The sequence below is a fragment of the Rhea pennata genome, chromosome 1 (genome assembly GCF_028389875.1).
Source record: "Rhea pennata isolate bPtePen1 chromosome 1, bPtePen1.pri, whole genome shotgun sequence".
NCBI classification, from domain to species: domain Eukaryota; kingdom Metazoa; phylum Chordata; class Aves; order Rheiformes; family Rheidae; genus Rhea; species Rhea pennata.
Genome location: NC_084663.1, coordinates 15,972,706 through 15,991,260, shown reverse-complemented (window position 1 = coordinate 15,991,260; position 18,555 = coordinate 15,972,706). Strand labels below are relative to the sequence as shown.

Genomic DNA, 18,555 nt, shown 5'->3' with positions numbered 1-18,555 from the left:
CCCAGGCTCAGTTTCCCAATTCGATCATACACTGTGCTGACTTTGAGAAAGTCAGGAAAGCAAAGAAATAATAAATCCCAGTGAGGTCAATGATGCTGATGCATCTGTGATGCTCTGTGGTCACACTCCAAGCCCGCTTCACTCTTTAGGCCTCCAGAGGCAGATAAACAGTTCTATAAAAAGCACACGGGGGTGTGGGGAGGGCAAGACCTTGAGTTTCTGCATTTCTGGTCGGGGCCACAAATATTCGTTGGTCCTGCTACCAGGCAGCTAGCAGCACCAGTTAACAGTCCCTCAAGGCAGCAGCCTCTCTAGTATCCTGGAGAGACCTGGCCTCCCTTGCCCCATCTCCATTTCAGGACCAGCAGCACCTTCTCCTTGTTGCTCTGCCTGCTCTTCTCTCTCTTTTGCTGGTCCAAGCAAATGGGGTAGAGTGGGATGGAGTGGGATGGCCATGTATCCCATGTGGGGCATATTCGTGCCCTAGACACGCAGAAGGGAATGGGGTCTGACCTACCTCCTAGCAGAGGACTAAGAAAACTGATGGTCAGGACTCAGACTTCCTCACAGGCATGCACTCAGCTGGCTGACTAGGCAATGTGGATACCTAATGATGAATTAAAATCGCTGGAAAAAGCAAGAACAACAATGTCCTTAGATGAATGTTTGCAGCTTATAAATACTCGGTAATTTGCCTCTTTACAGCCTTGGCCCCTGAGTTCACCACCACTGCAGTATTATAATGTGTTGAGTACGGTTTCCTAGAGTGTAAATTAAGCCGCTGTTAAGGTGCTATGTTTAAAGTAAAAGAACTCGGAAATGCTACAGCTACATTGCAAACATGCACTGGGGCTACTTGATGAAGAGCTGAACCACTGTAAAAATGTCCCTGTGATGAAATTCTTGCATAGAAATAGTCTGTTGCCCAGATATTGAGATACAGCATACTCTTGCTAGATGTTTTGTATAAAGATTGAACTTTAAATTGTACGTTTCCAAGAGCTGAAACATAAAATAAATAGATCTGACTCCATACAATAACTAAACTCTGGTGAACTTGATTCAAGGCAAGACCAAGGCTTTAGTGACTCGTTCAAAACATACAGGGACTTGATGAGAGCCCAGTGATTGACTTCAACAGGAACTGAGCTGGCTACCCACACAAAGAGAAATGTTCATCAATGACCTTTACTGCCTTCTTAATGCAGATATATCAGTTCTGGTTTATTGCACATTCTTCTGCCTGGAGATTTGGGAAATCTGTGGGTTCACTGGAGACTTGCGCAGCCTTGACAGTAGCAACTTTAAATTATGAGTTTTCAAAAAACTTTAGTTCTTTCTTTAGGCTATTAATTTGCAAACAAAATGGGTTATTCTTCCCCCTTTTTGAGTCTCCGCCTAAAGGAAAGCTTACACTAAGCAAACAAAGACCTTTGCTGGAAAGCGTTTGTTGTCTGGTCTAGAGACTTATCATTTTTTTTTTTAATGCATCAACCGTGAGATTAAATTTTTCCAGAGCCAAATGAAACTTATAAATTCCCATATGTATTCTGAATTTTGGCCTCAATTTCACAAACCATTTTACTTTTGGGTGCTATGCTGAACAGGGACGGGACAAATGCTTTTGTGAGTCACAGAAGTGATTCATGGGACCCATTTCATAGGTTTTAGAATTTGCAGAACCACTTCCCCTTCCTGAACTTCAGAATAGCATAAATGACAGCAGCTTCTATCAAATCAGTAACTGTGGGAATGGATGAGCTGGTGACAAATGCAGACCAATAGTGGTTTGTATCATTAATCAGATTCCCTTCATACTTATGTAAATTCCTTTGGCTGCCCACATACTTTGGGGTCTGAAGGATGACGTAGGATCCACTGTATTTGCATCCATTTGAATGGATTTTATGGGTATCAATAGCTATTCCTGTTTAGCAGCTGGCTGAATAAGGGATTAAAAAAACTGAGAAAATTATATTTCATGTCCTTCCTTGCTATTCCAAATCAAATATTAGTGACACAAACTCAGTCACCTGTCACTCACCATGTACCTAGGTCTAGAATTCAAGTAAGTACAGGAATTTAATACGACCAAAATACTTGTCTGAACTAAACATTTTTTCTCTTCCTGTAGAGGCTGTCAGCAACATTAGGAACCACTTTGAAATGTCATTATTGGCTGAAAAGAAAATCACTGGTACAATTCCTCTTGTACAATATTCAGAGTACACCAGAAATAATGTGCTTGCTATACTGGATGATCATGCCTTGAAAGAAAGCAATGTGCTAGAGCAGCTCAAGATTATCAGGACCCCCGACTTCCAAAACTTGAATGATAAGGTATGTGCTTTGGATTTTTAGTGGGAGCTAAATAAAAATCTCATTTGCGTTGCTGTTAGTAATTTTTATTTTAAAAGGATATTTACACACATATCAAATCTGGAAAATGTTAGTTCTCTGGCACAGACATGCAGTCACTTTAGAAACAGCTGTACTTGTCTGGTGCTAGATACTACCACTCTTTTGGGAGCCAGAGCTATTTAAGCACTGTCTAGTCTCAAGAACACTTCAGCGTAAAGTATACACCCCAAACACCTTCATCAGTGGCTTAAACTAAGCTGGGTACCTTTGCCCTGGAGTGCATGAGGGGTGTTCACATGATCCCCTGCATCACCTGCGGGCTGAGAAGGGATAATAACCTCCTGCTAGGCAGCAATGATAGCATCTTCAGCCAACACTGCCAGACCAGGAAGAGATAATCTGCCTAGGCCTTCAGTCTGACCATCCATGTTAAAATATCTAAGTGTTTTAGCCCTATATGGTCAATTCATCTATTTTTTGACTCTGGCATACCTGTGTTCATGTGTACCCTGCATGCACATTAAGGTCCTGTCTTTAATACATATGGAGTCATGTCACACAACTGGCTAAAATTCAGTTGTCTATAAGCCTGATTCTTATGTGTAGAGTGGACTGAATTTACCATACTCTGCAGTTAAACTAATCCTCACTCAAGCAGATTAGACCATGGCTTATGCACACAAATAAGGCCCTTTTGTACTTCATATGTGTCACAGTTGCACCCAGATGTGAGACAATCACACTGGATAAGTATGGTGCCTCAAACGGACTTAGCTGTACCAAAGATGAGAAAGTCCATTATGCTCCTGAAGTTCCAGGGAAGGATGAGATATCAAAACCTTTGGCCCTACAGGGTTGCTAGGCCCTAGTTTTCCCACAGCTCGTATGAAGGATTGCTTACTGTACATTTTACTCCCAGTGACTCCAAAGAGCCAGTGTCTTGCAGGACTACATCGTAGGTAATAGGTACCTGGTAACCCAAACCGCTCATTACTTTCATGACCCCTTAGGATGCATCCTGAGAATTCTCAGTTACATTTTGCACATAAACAAGGTCTCATCCTCCTTCACACACACCCAAAAATAGCTTTAGCATTTTTCTTTTGTATCTAATTATTGGTATCAAAAAAATCCCAAAAAATGGCCAATTGTTTTTTCATTGCATCAACTATACACAGTTTGTCAGGTGAATCATTGCTGAGTGCCCTAGTAAGACTTGCATGCTGATGATATGGTACCCATGTAGTGTGAGAGGTGATCTGGAGCCTTTAGGGCATATCCATGGGCTGGATATGGCCAGGGGACCATTTCAGCACTTTTGCCATAGAGGAGTGAAGCAAGTGTATTAGTGCAGCATATGGAGCCCAACAAATGGCTCTTGCAAGGAGATACTTGGAGCCTCGAGTTGCTGTTGCATCCTTTATGTCAAGGAAGGAGGTCTTGTCCCTAGGACCGCATGTTTGGAGAGACTGGACCACCCTCTCAGGGAAAAATCCCCATATAAAGTTCAGTGTTCATGTGATATCAAACATCTTCCTTCCTCTAAGAATGTATCTCAGAACTACAGAAGATTCTTGATACAAACATGCTGTTTATTGTAGATCTGTGGGGTGCCAGGAAACCAGCCGTGTATTACAGCAGTGTGTGTGGGAGCTCTGTGCCAAAATAGGTATGGACTCAAGCAGTGTCGTGGCCTAGGCTGCAGTGGAGCTCTTCTTCGTTCTGCAGAAGCATTTGGGAAAGCTGAAGAGGCTGCTGTGTTGTTAAAAAATTTGACTACTCAGCTACAGGAACCTGAAAATGAGGTGCCGTATATCAAACTTACATTTGTTCAATGAAATGGATTGAAGATGGGCAATGGGGCAATTCCATCGTGTAGAACACAGTGTCCTGTTCATAAGCCCAATTATGCTAAAATACTCAAAATCCAGGGAACTGAGCACTTCCTGTGGCACTGCTGCTTTTGACAAGTGGGCTCTTCCTCTGCTGCTTTGTCCCATTAGGGAGGAAAAGTTGCCTGGAGCACAGATCACTTCTAGAACATATTCCTGATGTTGAACAAGGTGCTAAGGGTGGGATTCCTGCCACCTTGCTTCATGGGGATGGAACTGGTGGCATCTAAGCTAGTCCTCTACACTTCTTTTATAATTAATGGAAAGAGGCAGGCAGCTCCAGCTTTTTCTTCTGCATATCAGATACATATCTAAGGATGCAGTAGTCACTGCTGGAAGGTGTATTTTTTTTTTCCACACTACAAAGATGGCTGGCTTAGATTTGGATGGCTAACTTGTAGACAGCTAACATGAAGGAAGATGCAATATGAGCCCCCAACCCTAGAGAAATTCCCCTGCTCCTTTGACAGAAAACAGTGGCTTGCTGATGGACTATGTCCCAACCCCATAGACATAGCACAGCTCAGTACTGAAGGTATTAGGTCCCAGTCCCAATATGGACTAGTTACTAGTTACACTTTTCTTGACCTTATGGCCACCAAGCTCTCACTGACCGTGGTGCTCTGCACCTATGGTATTTGGTGAGGCTAGGCTGGTATTACCTATATTTTTACTGGAGAGATCTGAACGGTACCCTTTGTCAGTAGCCCAAGTACAGCTCACATGTATTGCAGTGGGATTACCCTGGTGTGCACAGCATTAAACTCATTCCATACAACTTCATATTTTTCTTATGTTTGCCTTTAAAGAATTTTTGCAAATAATTTCAATCCAAAGTTTTTCTGCCCTCTCCCTGTTGGTGTTTAGAAGGGCATGAAGGCTTCTCGCCTTTGCTGCACAGTAGCAGTGGAAATAATTCGAGCAAAGTGTGGCCAGCGCAACATGTGCAAAGGAAACAAAGCAGACAAATCCCAAAGCAACAGTAAAGACAGTTTGTTCTCATTAACAATCAGACATGATGCTCGTTACAATTACAGGCAAAAAATATTTTCCAACAGAAATGTAATTCTGCTGTGACTTTGTTCTGTCCCTCCAGGGTGCCTGGGCACCCACTGCCTCCTTTTAAAATATACGTGACACAGCATTACAGCTAACAGGTTTAGAAATGAGCAATCAGGGCACATGCCTGGGCTCCAGGCTGGGCAGAGATAACAGCGAAAGGTGGGTGCCACTCTTGGACGTGGCAGTGGGAGGCTGCCACGCCACCACCCTTGGCCTTCACAAGGCTCGGGCCAGCTCTGCTGCTGGCAGGGGTATGTGCAGGGGGGCTGGTGAGGACCAGCGAATGTGCAGGAGATGCTTTGAGATGTTTCATAAATAAAAACATCGCTGGTGTTCTTGTTGCACAGGGAAACCATGAGTCTCTTGCCTCCACAGACCGCAGAGAAGCACTACCTGTGCATTTCCCTAAAGCGAAGCGTAGCCTCGAACAAAGCAAAATGCTGTTAGAATTTGATAATTAAACTAAAGCTCTCAGTCACATGATCAGGAATACAAATTGAATGGCAAAATGCAGCTTTGAAACAAAACATTTAAACCCTACCTTTTTTGATTACGTCTCCTTAAGTGTAATTTTAACAGCAATTCAAACATGAAAAGGCAAATGAATTATGTGCCTTTTTCTTTACCGAATCTGCTCACTCATGCAGTGCAAAACTACAATAGAAAATAGCTGCCAGCACCTTCCTTTAGAAATAGAAGGGGTTGTGGCTTAGCAGTATTTGCAGAGAGGAAAAAAAATGCTTGATTTAGGCTTTGCTCTGAAGCCAAATGAAGACCATGATGTAACAACTTCTGGAGTTCCCCCAAATGGTCTTCTACTAAGCTGTTTCCAAAGCCATAACCCTTGGAATCAAGTGATTCCACCTGAGAATCATATCAAAATTATTTTAGTGTCAGAGCTCAACTTGCCAAGCAATGGTATGTAATTTCCAGAGACAGGTCTGCTATTTCTAAAAATATTTCCAGGTTGAAAGCATCAGAAAAGCGTCAGAAGACACCAAGCTGAAAGGCTCACAATTAAATGGGCAACTGGAGAGAGCTAAGAATCAAATTGAAGTTGACCAGGAGATCACTAAGGAGTTCATCAGAAAAGTAAAAGTCTTCTTATTAGGTAAATATGCAAAAAAGTTCTTTCAGACTCATTTTTCTTTGATATATTCCAGTATAATATGTAATGATGCATGATGTATCAGCAATGATACACAGCCAGAAAAGGATTTAGCTGTACACCTATCTAATTTCTTGTCTACCTCCTGATCTGAGAAATCTTCTCGATTCCTTTTTTATACTTTCTTTCTCCCAGATGACAATATTTTGTATGAATTTTCTCATAGATCTGTTGCATCATCTTTTATTCATTTGCTTAATTTGAAACATGCAAGTAATTCCCTCGGTTCCTGGTTTATCTGAATAAAGTGCTACTGATGTAATTTCATACAGTATATAATGTCTAAGCATGTCTAATACATCCTCAAATTGTTATTCCATCCTCTTCCTCCAGACCCGTAAACAGAGGCTCTCAGTAGGGAGCGTGGGAATTAGGATACCAAGTGACATACTGCTCCATCTTCTCCATAGAGCTGTAACTTGAGGAATCAAAGGATTCCAGCAGAACTTCAGCTCTCATTAAAAATAACAAAACAACCATACATACCTAAAACTTCTTTCCACTCTTGTGAAGAAAAATTTTTGAGATGGACTCTAAGATTTCTTTTAAGAAACGTGTGTAAAAGGAGTGTTAAAAGTGTCAAATGTGTTTGTTAGTATTTTTTTAATCTCTTGAGTATAGCCACTCTCATAATTTTGCAAGACTGTATGTTGGCAGTATTTGGTGTTCTTACTTCCGCAGCCAAATAGCAGTGAGGGAGCGAGGGGCTGAGTACAGAGGATTTCCTGTGTTCAAGAACATTTAAGTTACTGATTTTGGAGGAAAACCTCCATTTAAGGCCTTAAGATTCTCAGATTTTATTTGGTAGCAATTGCCAAATTCGTCTTTGGCTCTTCTTTTATGTTTCTTACTATAAAAATAGCATTTGCTTTCTAACAATTCTAAAACATTTATGCATGAATTTTTGCTTTGTAAATTAAAATTTATGAGCTATAGCAGCTAAGATGCTTACAGATACATTAAATCTGCTATAGTGAACTTAGACATATTTCTACAGAAAATAACTCTCAGGAATGTACTACTGTTTGCCCTGTAGATGTCTATTATTTAATTCGTGGTAAGTTATTTTGTAGCATTGGTTCAAACATTTAGTATGTGTTTCCACTGCTTTATCACCCAAGGTCTTGTCTACAAAGGGGAGTGGGTACAACGGGAAGTGATGCTGAGACTTGACAAGGCTTCAGCCACTGTGGCTCGGTGTGCCTGTGCCTCTGTGCCAAGGTGGACCTAGGAGGAAATCAGCTCTAAGGGGAGTTGCCAAAATACGGTTATTCTACTATAAATTCCCATCCGATCTCAGTCTGACCCAACTTTCTTCTGTAGCCTTTCTCATTAACCAGTGAAGGAACCACTTTTAAAACACTGTGGCGACTCCAGGGAAGAGATTACACGCGCTTGCTGGCGTGGAAAGCTCCATTCTCAGCCCAGTCTCCTCAGGGCCTCTTTGATCTGGGGCCGGCGGAGAAATGGGCTCTGACATACCCAGCTGTGGTGCGCGCCGATTTAAAACCTTCCGTGGGTTCAGTTCTAAATCAGAATTTTAATAACCCAGTTCAAAGTAGGTTCAAATTCTTATTTTAGCCAGCGCTGACAACACTAATAGCAGTACCTGGAAACATAATATTAAATTACAAAATGTTAGAGAGAATTCTCTTACCCCCTTGCTGTGCTTGTCAGCTTTATTCTGCCACATGTCTCAATGGGTAGACAACCATAATGATCATTTACATTTCACTGGGAAGAGGGATGTGTTTCAGAATACTCTAAGCTCTGTTTTTTTTAAAGATGAGAGCGCACCTCCAGAGGACATTGAGAAGGTGGCAAACTATGTTCTGCAAATAAACCTTCCTCTAACCCCACAAGAACTAGTAAACATGCTTGACAAAATCAGAAACATTATGAACTACTGTGAGAAATACAAGCTGAATGTCAGTAAGAGAAACAGAAAAATGGAAGATGCTCAGAAGCTACTGGTGAAGGCAAAACAGGTCAAGTGAGTAGACTATTCCGTTACTGATGTGATAAATCCAGCTGAAATTGCACTGTGCAAAATAAGGCTGCTGCATATCCCAGGCAGTTAGGTATCCTAATAACACTGGAAAGAAAGTTCAGATTACAGATTTCATACAGCCATTTCTGCAAGGGCCTCTCCAGCTGCAGTGAGCCACGATCACTCGAGCTGCACGGAGCTGATGTGCTCTAAAAGGTTACAGTTCCCGTGAGCTCCTGAGCTGCTGAACTCGCCAAGCAGAGTGCAAGAAGCCAAAGCAGCCACCTGCTTTCACATGGGACCTGGTGGATCATTGTATCTGGTTCACTGGGAGGTTTAAATAGGGACAATAAAAGACCAAAAAAAATTGGGGAGGAAGAAAATATATTCACTTTTTAAGTGACCTTTCCATAATCACAGCACGCTGCCAGGTAGCCTGCAGCCTCAGACCTCACCGTTAATGCGTTCGCTAATATATTCACAAATAAGATCCCTTACTGATGTTTTGCTTTGCCAACTGCTGAACCACAATTTTTAATGGATAGACTCAAGGGAACGTTTCTACACGTGAGCGTGGGTGGATTTGAAATGTCTTCTTTCTGCAGTCTCCACACACTTATTTTATTGTTGTTGTTGTTTTGTTTTAGCAAAGCAGCAAAAGCTCTTCCACCTGTGAATGAAATTAATAATACACTAAAAAATGTTGTGAACGCCCAAGGACACTCCAAAGGTATCTTCATAAAGTTAAATGAAGAGATACAAGGAATCAGAGCACAAATCTCACAGGTATCTTGCTATATATCTTTTAATTTACTTACTACATACACTTTAGAAAAAGGTCTTAAAGTTTCTCCAATGTAAATGTAAAATAAACAAAACCAGAATGCGGCTCAGTTACAACATCAATTCCATAGTGTTTAAGGGACTTCTCTTGTTACCAGCTGGCATTAATCTCTTCTTCATTGCTAAGCTTTGCAAGTTGGATGGACATTGCATAAAAAACACAGTTTCCAATTGTTCTGTTTTTAGACTGAGAATCAAATGAACAAGACAAGTGATGAACTAAATGACTTCTCAGCAAAACAATCTGAGATGGAAGATGAAATTGCCACGCTGCAGATGAAAATGATGAAGAATACGAATCAAGCTACAAATGCAAAAGCAGGGGCAGAAGCAGCAAGCAAGCGAGCTCAGAATATCAATGACGTAAGCCACTCAGTCATGTATTACGGAAAAAAAAATTATTCTTTATATGTTTGATGGTACTTTTGATTGAGAAGTGTAATTGTGTTACCCTGTTCTTCTCGTTATGCCACCCAGCGTAAAATCCCACAGGTTAAGAATCATTTCCTTTTTTGTTTCAAGGTTCCTAGCAAACAACAATTCTGTTAGCTTGAATGGAAGAAAACACATACATTTGTCTGGCTGCTCCATGTCATTTTTCCTTGCACTGTGTATAAGACTCACAGTCGCCATGGGCACCAATAAACACAACAGAGCAAGCCACAAAACCAGATATTAAAGTGTGTGTGGTGGAAGCAGTCTGGCCATTCATTTAGTGCCATTCTCCTTCAGAGCAAACTGCTGGGGGAGCTGCAGTTTTTGGGGGTTTTTGGCTGGCTGGGGGCTTTCCAATAGCTCCGATTTCTGAGAACGCACGGAGGCGGCTGGGAGTGTGCTAGGCTGCTGCGGGAGGAGAACCTGGCTCCCGCAGCTCAAAAGGCAGAGCATGGCTAAGCTTCCAGGTTGTAAGAAATCCTCTAGAAAGCCAAACTGCAGCCTCTGTGGCAACCTAAAATGGCACGGGTTTGTGTCAGCCAGTAAATATTATTTCTGCCAAAAATGTTAAAAAAAAAAAAAAATCTGTTGTGGCTAATTTATTAAACTTGAATTAAGCCTCATGGCAAAGATGAAATTTACAGAAAAGCTGTATCAAAAGATGTTAGAACAGCATAAGTCTTGAAAAGCTTAAACGATATTTCCTTTACATCCTCACCCCCCCCTTTATGTTCTGGATTGCTCAACTGGCAGTTTGCTTTAATTGAACTCTGTTGGGTTTGAAGACGTTCTGTTCAGTGTATAATCATTACAGATTTTTTTTTTAAGGTTTCAGAGAATGAGAGACTGAAAGTTGTCTCAAATAGGATATGCAACAAGGTAGAAAAATCTCCTTCAGTATGCCAGATTAACTGTAAGATGCTAGATGTTCTCAAACTAAGCAATGGGTTTTTGTTACAGGAATTTGCTGCTATTAAGAGAAAGTACACCATTCTTCAAGAAAAGCTAAAAGCCAAAGCATCTCCAAAACTAACGTTACAGAAAGTGAAACAGCTGAAGGAGGAAGCAGAAAAACTGGCTGAAGAGACTGAAAAAAAAATCAAAAGAATAACAGGTGGTGCTCTCACTTCCATAGCAAGCAGTGGAAATTGTGAAAGTCATGCATTAAACTGGAAGTTCTGCTTACAGACACTAAAAGACTAGTTTCACCTGAAATCAGCTTTAGCTGATGAAACCCCCTGCTTGAGCCTATCTGAACAATTTAAAAGTAGTTCAGTTGATTTGATTTATATATATTTTTGGATATAAATTGCTTGCTATAAGCAGAGTTTAAAAAGTGCCCACACAAGGACTTGCAGTGATTTAATTCTGGCAATTTAGGAATGAGAAGTGTGCAAAACTTGAATAACCTGTCTAAGGCTCTTAGAAATGGACTCTGAAAAAATTAGCTGCAGATTCAGTGGGAGCTTTGATTTATGTACCTGTTTTGGGCATTCGGACCTTAAATCATTCCTCTGTTCTCCATCTGTCCTTACATTATCTGAGCAGTGCCTCATGCTAATAGAGACCTGCAGGGTAGCCTTTCTTTACCAGTCTATCCTTGCTCCCCTTTAGACATATTTCTGAGCAACGGCAGAAAAAAACAGGTATTGGCTTGTTTGGACAGGTAAAGAAACATCCATGTCCCACAGTGGGCAGCAGAGCAGAGCTCTGGTACATACCCCAGGCACATCAGTCCACAGTCCAGGGTCTTTGCCCACACTCACCTCTTTGGAGACTGCAGCTCATGTGCATAGGACCTGCTGAGCTACAGCAGAGAGAGAGAAGGGGCAACAAGGTGGTGGAGACCATGGATCCTGCAGCAGGACCTGCATGGCTCCTCCAGCAGAGCCCGATGAGTAGGATTAGACAGTCACCAGAGGTGAAGGTGGCATGAGCCAACTTCCACAATGTCTCCTGTAATTGCACACAGGGGACCTAATTCTGCCTGTAGGGAAGGTTGGGGCACTGAATATCCTTGGGCCTAGTATCCTACCAGACTCAACATCTGAAATTACTGCATCATTTAAATAGAACTTTAACAGAAATGCCATTCTGGAAGGAAATTCTTCAGGACACGATCTCAGGATCTGCTCATTTCAAGCAGATACCTTGAGAAGAACCAGTAAGAGCATCCCAGTCATTCCAAATGGCCAGATAAAAAATGCATTGGAAACATAAGCCATGAATAACGTGGTTTTGACACATTATCAGTATGTTTTCATTTGGGTAGCTTCACAGGGGCCAGCAGAATTGTCTCTGTAAAAAATGGTGACCTAAACCTATTACGCCCAAACTGTCCAGGCTTTACATTCCTCAACAGACACACTGTTCCTGTGAGTTTTTCCATTTAAACCAAATGTTTAAGAGTTCTGTGTCCTAGCTCATCACAGCTGATGGACAAAAGCATATGCTGAGAAATTAACTGCTCTGAGACCATGAGGTTTCTCTCAAAATCCAGAAGCCAGACTTTTCCCTTCAGTTCCATATATAACATTCCCCATTTGAAACGGGCTTATTGCCTCTGGAACTGATTGGAAAAAAAATGCTGCTAAACTCTGGATTTTAGTTACAGAACAAATATGTTCACCATATCATGTCACTTTACTCTTATAGATTTGGAGAAGAAGCTCCAGGACCTGAATCAAACCAAACAAGATAAGGCAGAGCAACTCAGACAACTAGAGGAACAAGTGATAGCCATTAAAAATGAAATCACTGAGCAGGAAAGCAAGTATGCAACATGCAAAAGTTAGGGTCTGAGCAGACCATCATGTCAAGCGAACCTGAAGTCTCCATGCTTACCACCTCCTGAACTTCCCAGCTGTCCTCTGTAAATACATCTGACGGTGCATACAGTATTTTGGCACAGGAAACAATGTAACTTCCTCTTGGTTTTTAGTCCAGTTGAGTTGATATGGAAATAGAAAAAATCTTCTAATAAAACACTTGATTGACTAATCAGGATGCAGTTTTTAAGGGAACTCTATAATATACTCCTGTACACAATCTAGTGGGCTGGAAATGCACAAAGAGGGTATCTCATACAGCTCCAGGTAACAGTCTCAAGGACAAACTCCCCCAAACCTATCATTTATTGACACCTTATGTCTTACCGTTGAACCCTTCAATAACGTGATGTGCAGTGGTGCCACCACCATGCCTGTTCGGTGATGGGGACGCAGGACTGCGTAGAGACGGGGAGAGGGGCGTGCACAGCGAAGGGCTGTGTGCTGCTGTCGACATCCGCACTGACAGCCAGCGCTGTCTCCAGGGTGCCACCCTTTCTCCATCCCTTCGCTTTTGCTGAGGCAGAGCAGGGAAGGGTTCACCAGTAACCCGGGCCAGGCGATGCATGCCCGCTGGGTTCACTGAAAACACACGCAACTCCACGCATCGCTGGGAGCGGGGCGAGGAGAAGCAAAATCGCCGGTGCCCACTGGATGGCAGTGCACAGATGTTTAACACCGAAACCAACTTTGAGGTGGTTTCTTTGTCAGTGCACCTTTCCAGGTGGTATTTTTGCATGCTTTGGCCAAAATCTCATTTGGTTTAATTTATTTAACCCACACAAAAATAAAAGAAATCGCAGTTTACAATGCCACACATTAAAGATTTCACAGCTATTAGCAAGGTATGCCTGATTCCCCAGCTGTCCTGCACAGAGCATTTCTTCCCAGGACAAATTTTAAGCAGACACTCCACTTGGGAATAAGCTTTTGTAGTGCTTGGTCTCATGCTTCAAGGAACGTAAGAGCAGGCCAACACAGACGGCTGCCTTGGCACACTTCTACGCTTCTTAAACCCACAGAGCAAACGTTGATCCAAAGCAGAGAAGACTACATTAGGTCTAATTGATGCATAATTTTACTAGGTTTCTTAAAAGCACTACAATTGCAATGAAAGCAGAATCTCAGCAGCACTAAATCAGTGCTTCAGAAATACGACTTTTTCTTTTGCTCGTAAAGGGTTGCCCACATTCTCCATTAAAGCAACCAGTAAGCTGAGAATAACTGCAGCACTTAACGTTTAAGCAGTAAATCTGCAGAGCCATGAATTTTGAAAAACTGCTTCTCCAGCTCTTCCCTACCTGCATGCACGCAGCACTCCACAGAAATTGGGATTCATGCAGTCATTTCGTGCAGTCATGAAGAATACAAGAACAGTCCTTAGTTGTCACTTACTTTTTTTTTTTTCCAAGAAAGGAGACTGAATTTAAGAAAATGCTAGAAAAGGGCTAAGGTTTTCAAAAGACTGAAGGGATGTAGACCCCAGTTTCAAATCCCAGCCATGATATTTCATGTTCCTGCACAAAGCTGCACAGATTAACACTGGCTTTTCCTCAGTGAAAATCAGTCCTGTTAGTCTCGCCTTGACTGTCTCACAGATGGGCGCAGAGGGGGATGTCCCCGTCCGTTAGGGACTTTATGCAGTTTCTCGGAGGCACCCAGCATTCCCCCCACCCCACCTTTGTAAAATGCAGCTTTCCCCACCGCGGCATGTGTCAGACAGCCCTTAGCCAAGAGCGAGCGTTGTTTCAGTCCCCAGGAGATAAAACCTCCCTAGTTATCACTCCGTGTTTATGAGAGCCAAAGCAGCATTCATATGCAGCGCGGGGCTTGCATGGGGAATTACCGGCCTAGGTGAGATTTCAGAGATACTCCTGCAATTCAAACCAGCTGTGCTCCAGGCAAACCTAATTCCTTTCATTGTGAAAATGATGGAACCAAATTGTTACTTTGACACAATCTAACAAAGACATCTGAATGCAGGCATGCACGTAATCTGCGGTTTAACTTTTCCTGAATTCTAGCATTCAAAAAAAGTCATCTGTGAGGTGCAAGACTTCTTGATAAGTTACTAGACTGTCAGCAAGGACAAGTGCATGTTAGATGATTCTGATATAATTAAATAAAGCACCTCTGTTTTAGTCAGAGTACACAACTCAGTAAGCTGCCAACACGCGTCTCTATGTATTGCTTCCAAAAGGGAACTCAGACTTTTTGCAGATGTAAACGTGGTCTGCTACATTGTACCTGAAACAGGTAAACTGAAGCTCTTATATAAAAATCCTAACTGACTACAAAACAGAATTATTTCCTTCAGAGCTCTAAAAATCTAAATTCACAAGCAGAAAGTTAAAGATTTTCTTCCAAAAAACAACTGTTAGCTAAATTTGTCAGTGTGATAGTTGCCATATGGCTTTGGACAAGCTGCACAAACAAAGAGACTGTAAACATAAGGCAGTTAAATAGGCCTGAGCAGAGGAGATCTCCCTATGGGAGGAAACAAAAACCCTGGAAGAAAAGAGGAAATGGGAAGACGGAAGTCAGTGAGGAGCGCCAAGTCTCATACACTCCTCCAGGCGTAGTAGGAGCACGCAAGCCCAGCAGATCTGACAATATCCGTGGCTACAGGACACCAGATCCATTTTGTGGCAACTTCAGAGCTTTGAAAATACACACCATTCCTCATTGCAAGCGGCAAAAAAATTCTGAAGTGTTTTCGCAAACCTGGTTTGTGTAAGAATAGTGTGTCTGGATCAAAAACACCTATTTTTAGTTCTCCCCAGCTCTCTCTCTTGTCCCTGGAAGTGACTTCGTAAAACAGTTATTGAAAAAGTTACTGAAATCATTATCTTTTGGTAGACTGTTTTGACTTCAACAGCATTAAATCAAATGACAAATAACATATAACCAAAAATACATATAATTGGAGATACAAGTAATTAAAAATGATCTCAGCTCTATCTGCTAGGCATTCAGTTGTGGCAGTGTTATGAGAAAACGGAAGATACATTGGGTTCCACTGAAGTCAAAGGCAATTCTGAGCTTTGATTCTTTGAGGAGGCCTCCAACCCAAGCAGGAGAAACACAGACACCCCCAGGCTGTGAAGCCACTTCACCAGGCTTAGGGATAGGACGCAACACAAAACTTAATTTCTATCATTTGAAGAATTACTCAAACGCTGATTGTTCTCGTAAGGTCGTGGTATCTCACACACACTGCGCGGGGCGACGGCCCAGACGAGCTCCTTGACTCCCTACCAACACGCCGAGTGTCTCAGTGGGGTTTCGGTTCCCCCCCCGAGCACGGCCTCGACGACACCCCCAGCTCGTGCCGGCTGCGGCGCACCTGGGCAGCTAACTGCAGCAACAAGGACCTCAGGAGGGCAAATCTGGCCCTTTTTATAGTTGGTGGAGGACATCCACTCTACGAGAGTACGAAACAGGAAAGAAAAGGTGGAGAAAATCTCAATAAAAATTGAAAAAACACAGGCATGAGACAGAAAAAAGCGCAGTGGGATGATGCACTATCTGTCCTTGCACACTCATGTGTACGCTCAGTGCTGCAGCATCCTGCCACCCGCCTCTCCGGTAGCGGTGGAGCTCTCTAACCACAGCACAGCAAAACGGTTTCTTGTAGCAGGACAAACACATTTGTCACACTGAAGGGCCGATCTGAAAGCAGAAGCCATGCTGTGGCTGTGAACCTGTGTGAGTTCTGTGACTCGGAAGGACCCGGCACCTTGCAGAAGAGGCTCGCAGTAACACCACCTGCCATTTCAGCTAAAGCGGCCGCCTTTCCTGGGCGCCTTTAACGAAGCAGACCCGCCAGCTCCTCAGTCCACGTTCCCGGGTTATGTTTCAGACTTGGTGTTTAACCTTCAGGGCAAGTCGCTTGATATCTCTATGTTTCTGCTTATCCATCTGTCAAATGAAAACAAACATATTTGCCCGCCTCGGAAGGGTTTTGTGGGACGGACAGACGGCGCTGCGTTTCGCTCAGGGCCCGCAAACAGTAAGGGCCAAGCGTTCCCAAAGGACGCGGACCTGCTACAGATTTACACGTGTTACACGCGTGCAAGCAAAGCTCACGCGTATGGACTGAGACATCCAGCCAGGGGTGCGCAAACCCGGGGCTGCGCTCCTCAGCCAGCCCCAAAAAAACCTTTATTTTCACCCTCCGCACCCCCACCCCCCCCACCTTCCTCACAGCTCTCCAGGGGCAGCAGTCACAGCAGGAGGGCAAACGCTTCCCTCCTTCACCACGGCTCCCCGGCACTTATTTACCACCAGAACCTCCCCGTCGGCCCCGGGCGAGCTTGGCTGCCTAATGATTAAACCCCTCGCTGGAGCCCGAGGAATTTAATACTCGGGTCGGACGAGCCGGAGGAGCTCGGACGTGGCGGCGGGCCCCTCGCAGCCGCTCTCGCCTGCCTCCTTCCAGGAAAGCGAGGGGCGGCAGACGGACGGGCTGGCGCCCGAACGGCGAGCGGCGGGGCCGGGCTCTCGCAGCGGCCTCCTCGCCGCCGCCGGGGCCCGGGCAGGCCGTGGCGCCCGGCGCTAACGGGTCCCGGCCGCGCGGCCCGGCCCGGCCCGGCCCGGCCCGGCCCCGCTGCCTTCACGGCTCCGCAGGGCAGCGCGGGGCGGTGGCGGGGGAAACAGCTCTTTGGAGCCGCAGCCCCGGCGCCCAGCGACGGACGCGGGGCAGGCGTCGAGGGCGGCTGCTGCTGCCGCTGCCCTCCTCCCCCTCGGTCGGGGGGCAGGACTGGGTCAACCCCCCCGTTCCCGCACTGCCTCCCTGCGCTGGGGAAGGGGGGGCAGCGACCCCTCAGTGAGTTCCCTCAGGGGGCCCCTCTGCATCGCACCCTGCGCTCGGCTTCGGCTTGGACCCGGGTCAGCGCAGCCTTCCCCGACGGCCCTCCCCAGCCCGCCCCCCCCCCGGGCCTGCCCGGTGCCCCGCGCCCCTGCCGGCCCTGCCCCAGCCCCGGCGCCCGCTTCGCCCCCGACGGCGCCCCCCGCGCCCCGCTGCCTGGCGGCCGGGCCCCGCGGAGCGGGCGGGCAGCGGGGGCCGGGCCGGGCCGGGCCCGCCCCGCCGTCGGGCTGGGCCCGGCCCCGCGGGGGCGGCGGGGAGGAGGAGGAGGAGGAGGAGGGCCGGGGGCGCCCGGCGGCGCGGAGCCGCTCCCCGGGAGCCGGACTGCGGCGCCTGCGTGCACCAGCCGGCGCTCGAGCTCTCGGCGGAGGCGCCGAGGGAGAGACCGGCGCTTCCGGAGCGGGGTCCCGCGCCGCGCCGAGCCGCGCCGAGCCGCGCCGCGCCGTCCCGCCATGGGCCGCCTCCAGGTGTACCTCTGCTGCTGCCTCGGTAATGCCGCCCGGCCCCGCTCCCGTCGCCGCGCCGCCGCCGTCGGGCAGGGCGAGCCCCTGCGCGGCCGCGGGCGGCTCCGCTCACCGCGCTCCCCTTCCCTCCCTCCGCGGGCGCGCAGGGCTGTGGGCCGCGGCGGCGCAGGAGCCCGAGTACAGCTACGGCTGCGCCGAGGGCAGCTGCTACCCGGCCACCGGCGACCTGCTCATCGGCCGCGCCTCGCGGCTCTCCGCCTCCTCCACGTGCGGCCTCCGCCAGCCCGAGCCCTACTGCATCGTCAGCCACCTCCAGGTGAGAGCGCCGGCGGCGCCCCGACGGCGCCCCGGCCGCGCGGCCCCGCGGGGCTCGGCGGGCAGCGCCGGCCGTGGGGCGGCCGGCTCCGAGGAAGCAGAGCGAGCTGCTGGCTCGCCGGCAGCCCCGGCGCCCTGGCTGCGTCCCCCCGTGGGCGGCGGGAGCGAACGGGCGCACGGCGCCGTGCGGGGGAGGGGGGCACAGCTGTAACGCGGGGTGCCGGCTGTGCGGCAGGGCACCGGCGTGGGGTGCAGGGCGTGGGGCAGGGCAGCGGCGCGGGGGGCAGGCTGTGGGGCAGGGCAGGGCGGCAGCACGGGGGGGCAGAGCGT

General features: G+C 46.3%; 2 protein-coding genes across 3 annotated transcripts in view; both read left to right on the top strand.

Annotated features, from left to right (window-relative positions):
* Positions 1-12,546, top strand: part of LAMB4 (laminin subunit beta 4) — a 47,272-nt gene extending 34,726 nt beyond the window's left edge. The window contains exons 27-34 of the mRNA XM_062599345.1: positions 2,135-2,340; positions 3,963-4,166; positions 6,282-6,426; positions 8,269-8,476; positions 9,121-9,259; positions 9,503-9,679; positions 10,712-10,865; positions 12,407-12,546. Of these exons, the coding sequence (XP_062455329.1) occupies positions 2,135-2,340; positions 3,963-4,166; positions 6,282-6,426; positions 8,269-8,476; positions 9,121-9,259; positions 9,503-9,679; positions 10,712-10,865; positions 12,407-12,546 (1,373 nt within the window). The remainder of the gene's footprint in view (positions 1-2,134; positions 2,341-3,962; positions 4,167-6,281; positions 6,427-8,268; positions 8,477-9,120; positions 9,260-9,502; positions 9,680-10,711; positions 10,866-12,406) is intronic.
* Positions 12,547-17,797: 5,251 nt separating this feature from the next.
* LAMB1 (laminin subunit beta 1) overlaps positions 17,798-18,555 on the top strand; it is a 41,144-nt gene continuing 40,386 nt past the window's right edge. For both annotated transcript variants that reach the window (XM_062582375.1, XM_062582365.1), the window contains exons 1-2: positions 17,798-17,935; positions 18,057-18,226. In XM_062582375.1, coding sequence (XP_062438359.1) covers positions 17,899-17,935; positions 18,057-18,226 — 207 coding nt within the window. In that variant the 5' untranslated portion in view covers positions 17,798-17,898. The remainder of the gene's footprint in view (positions 17,936-18,056; positions 18,227-18,555) is intronic.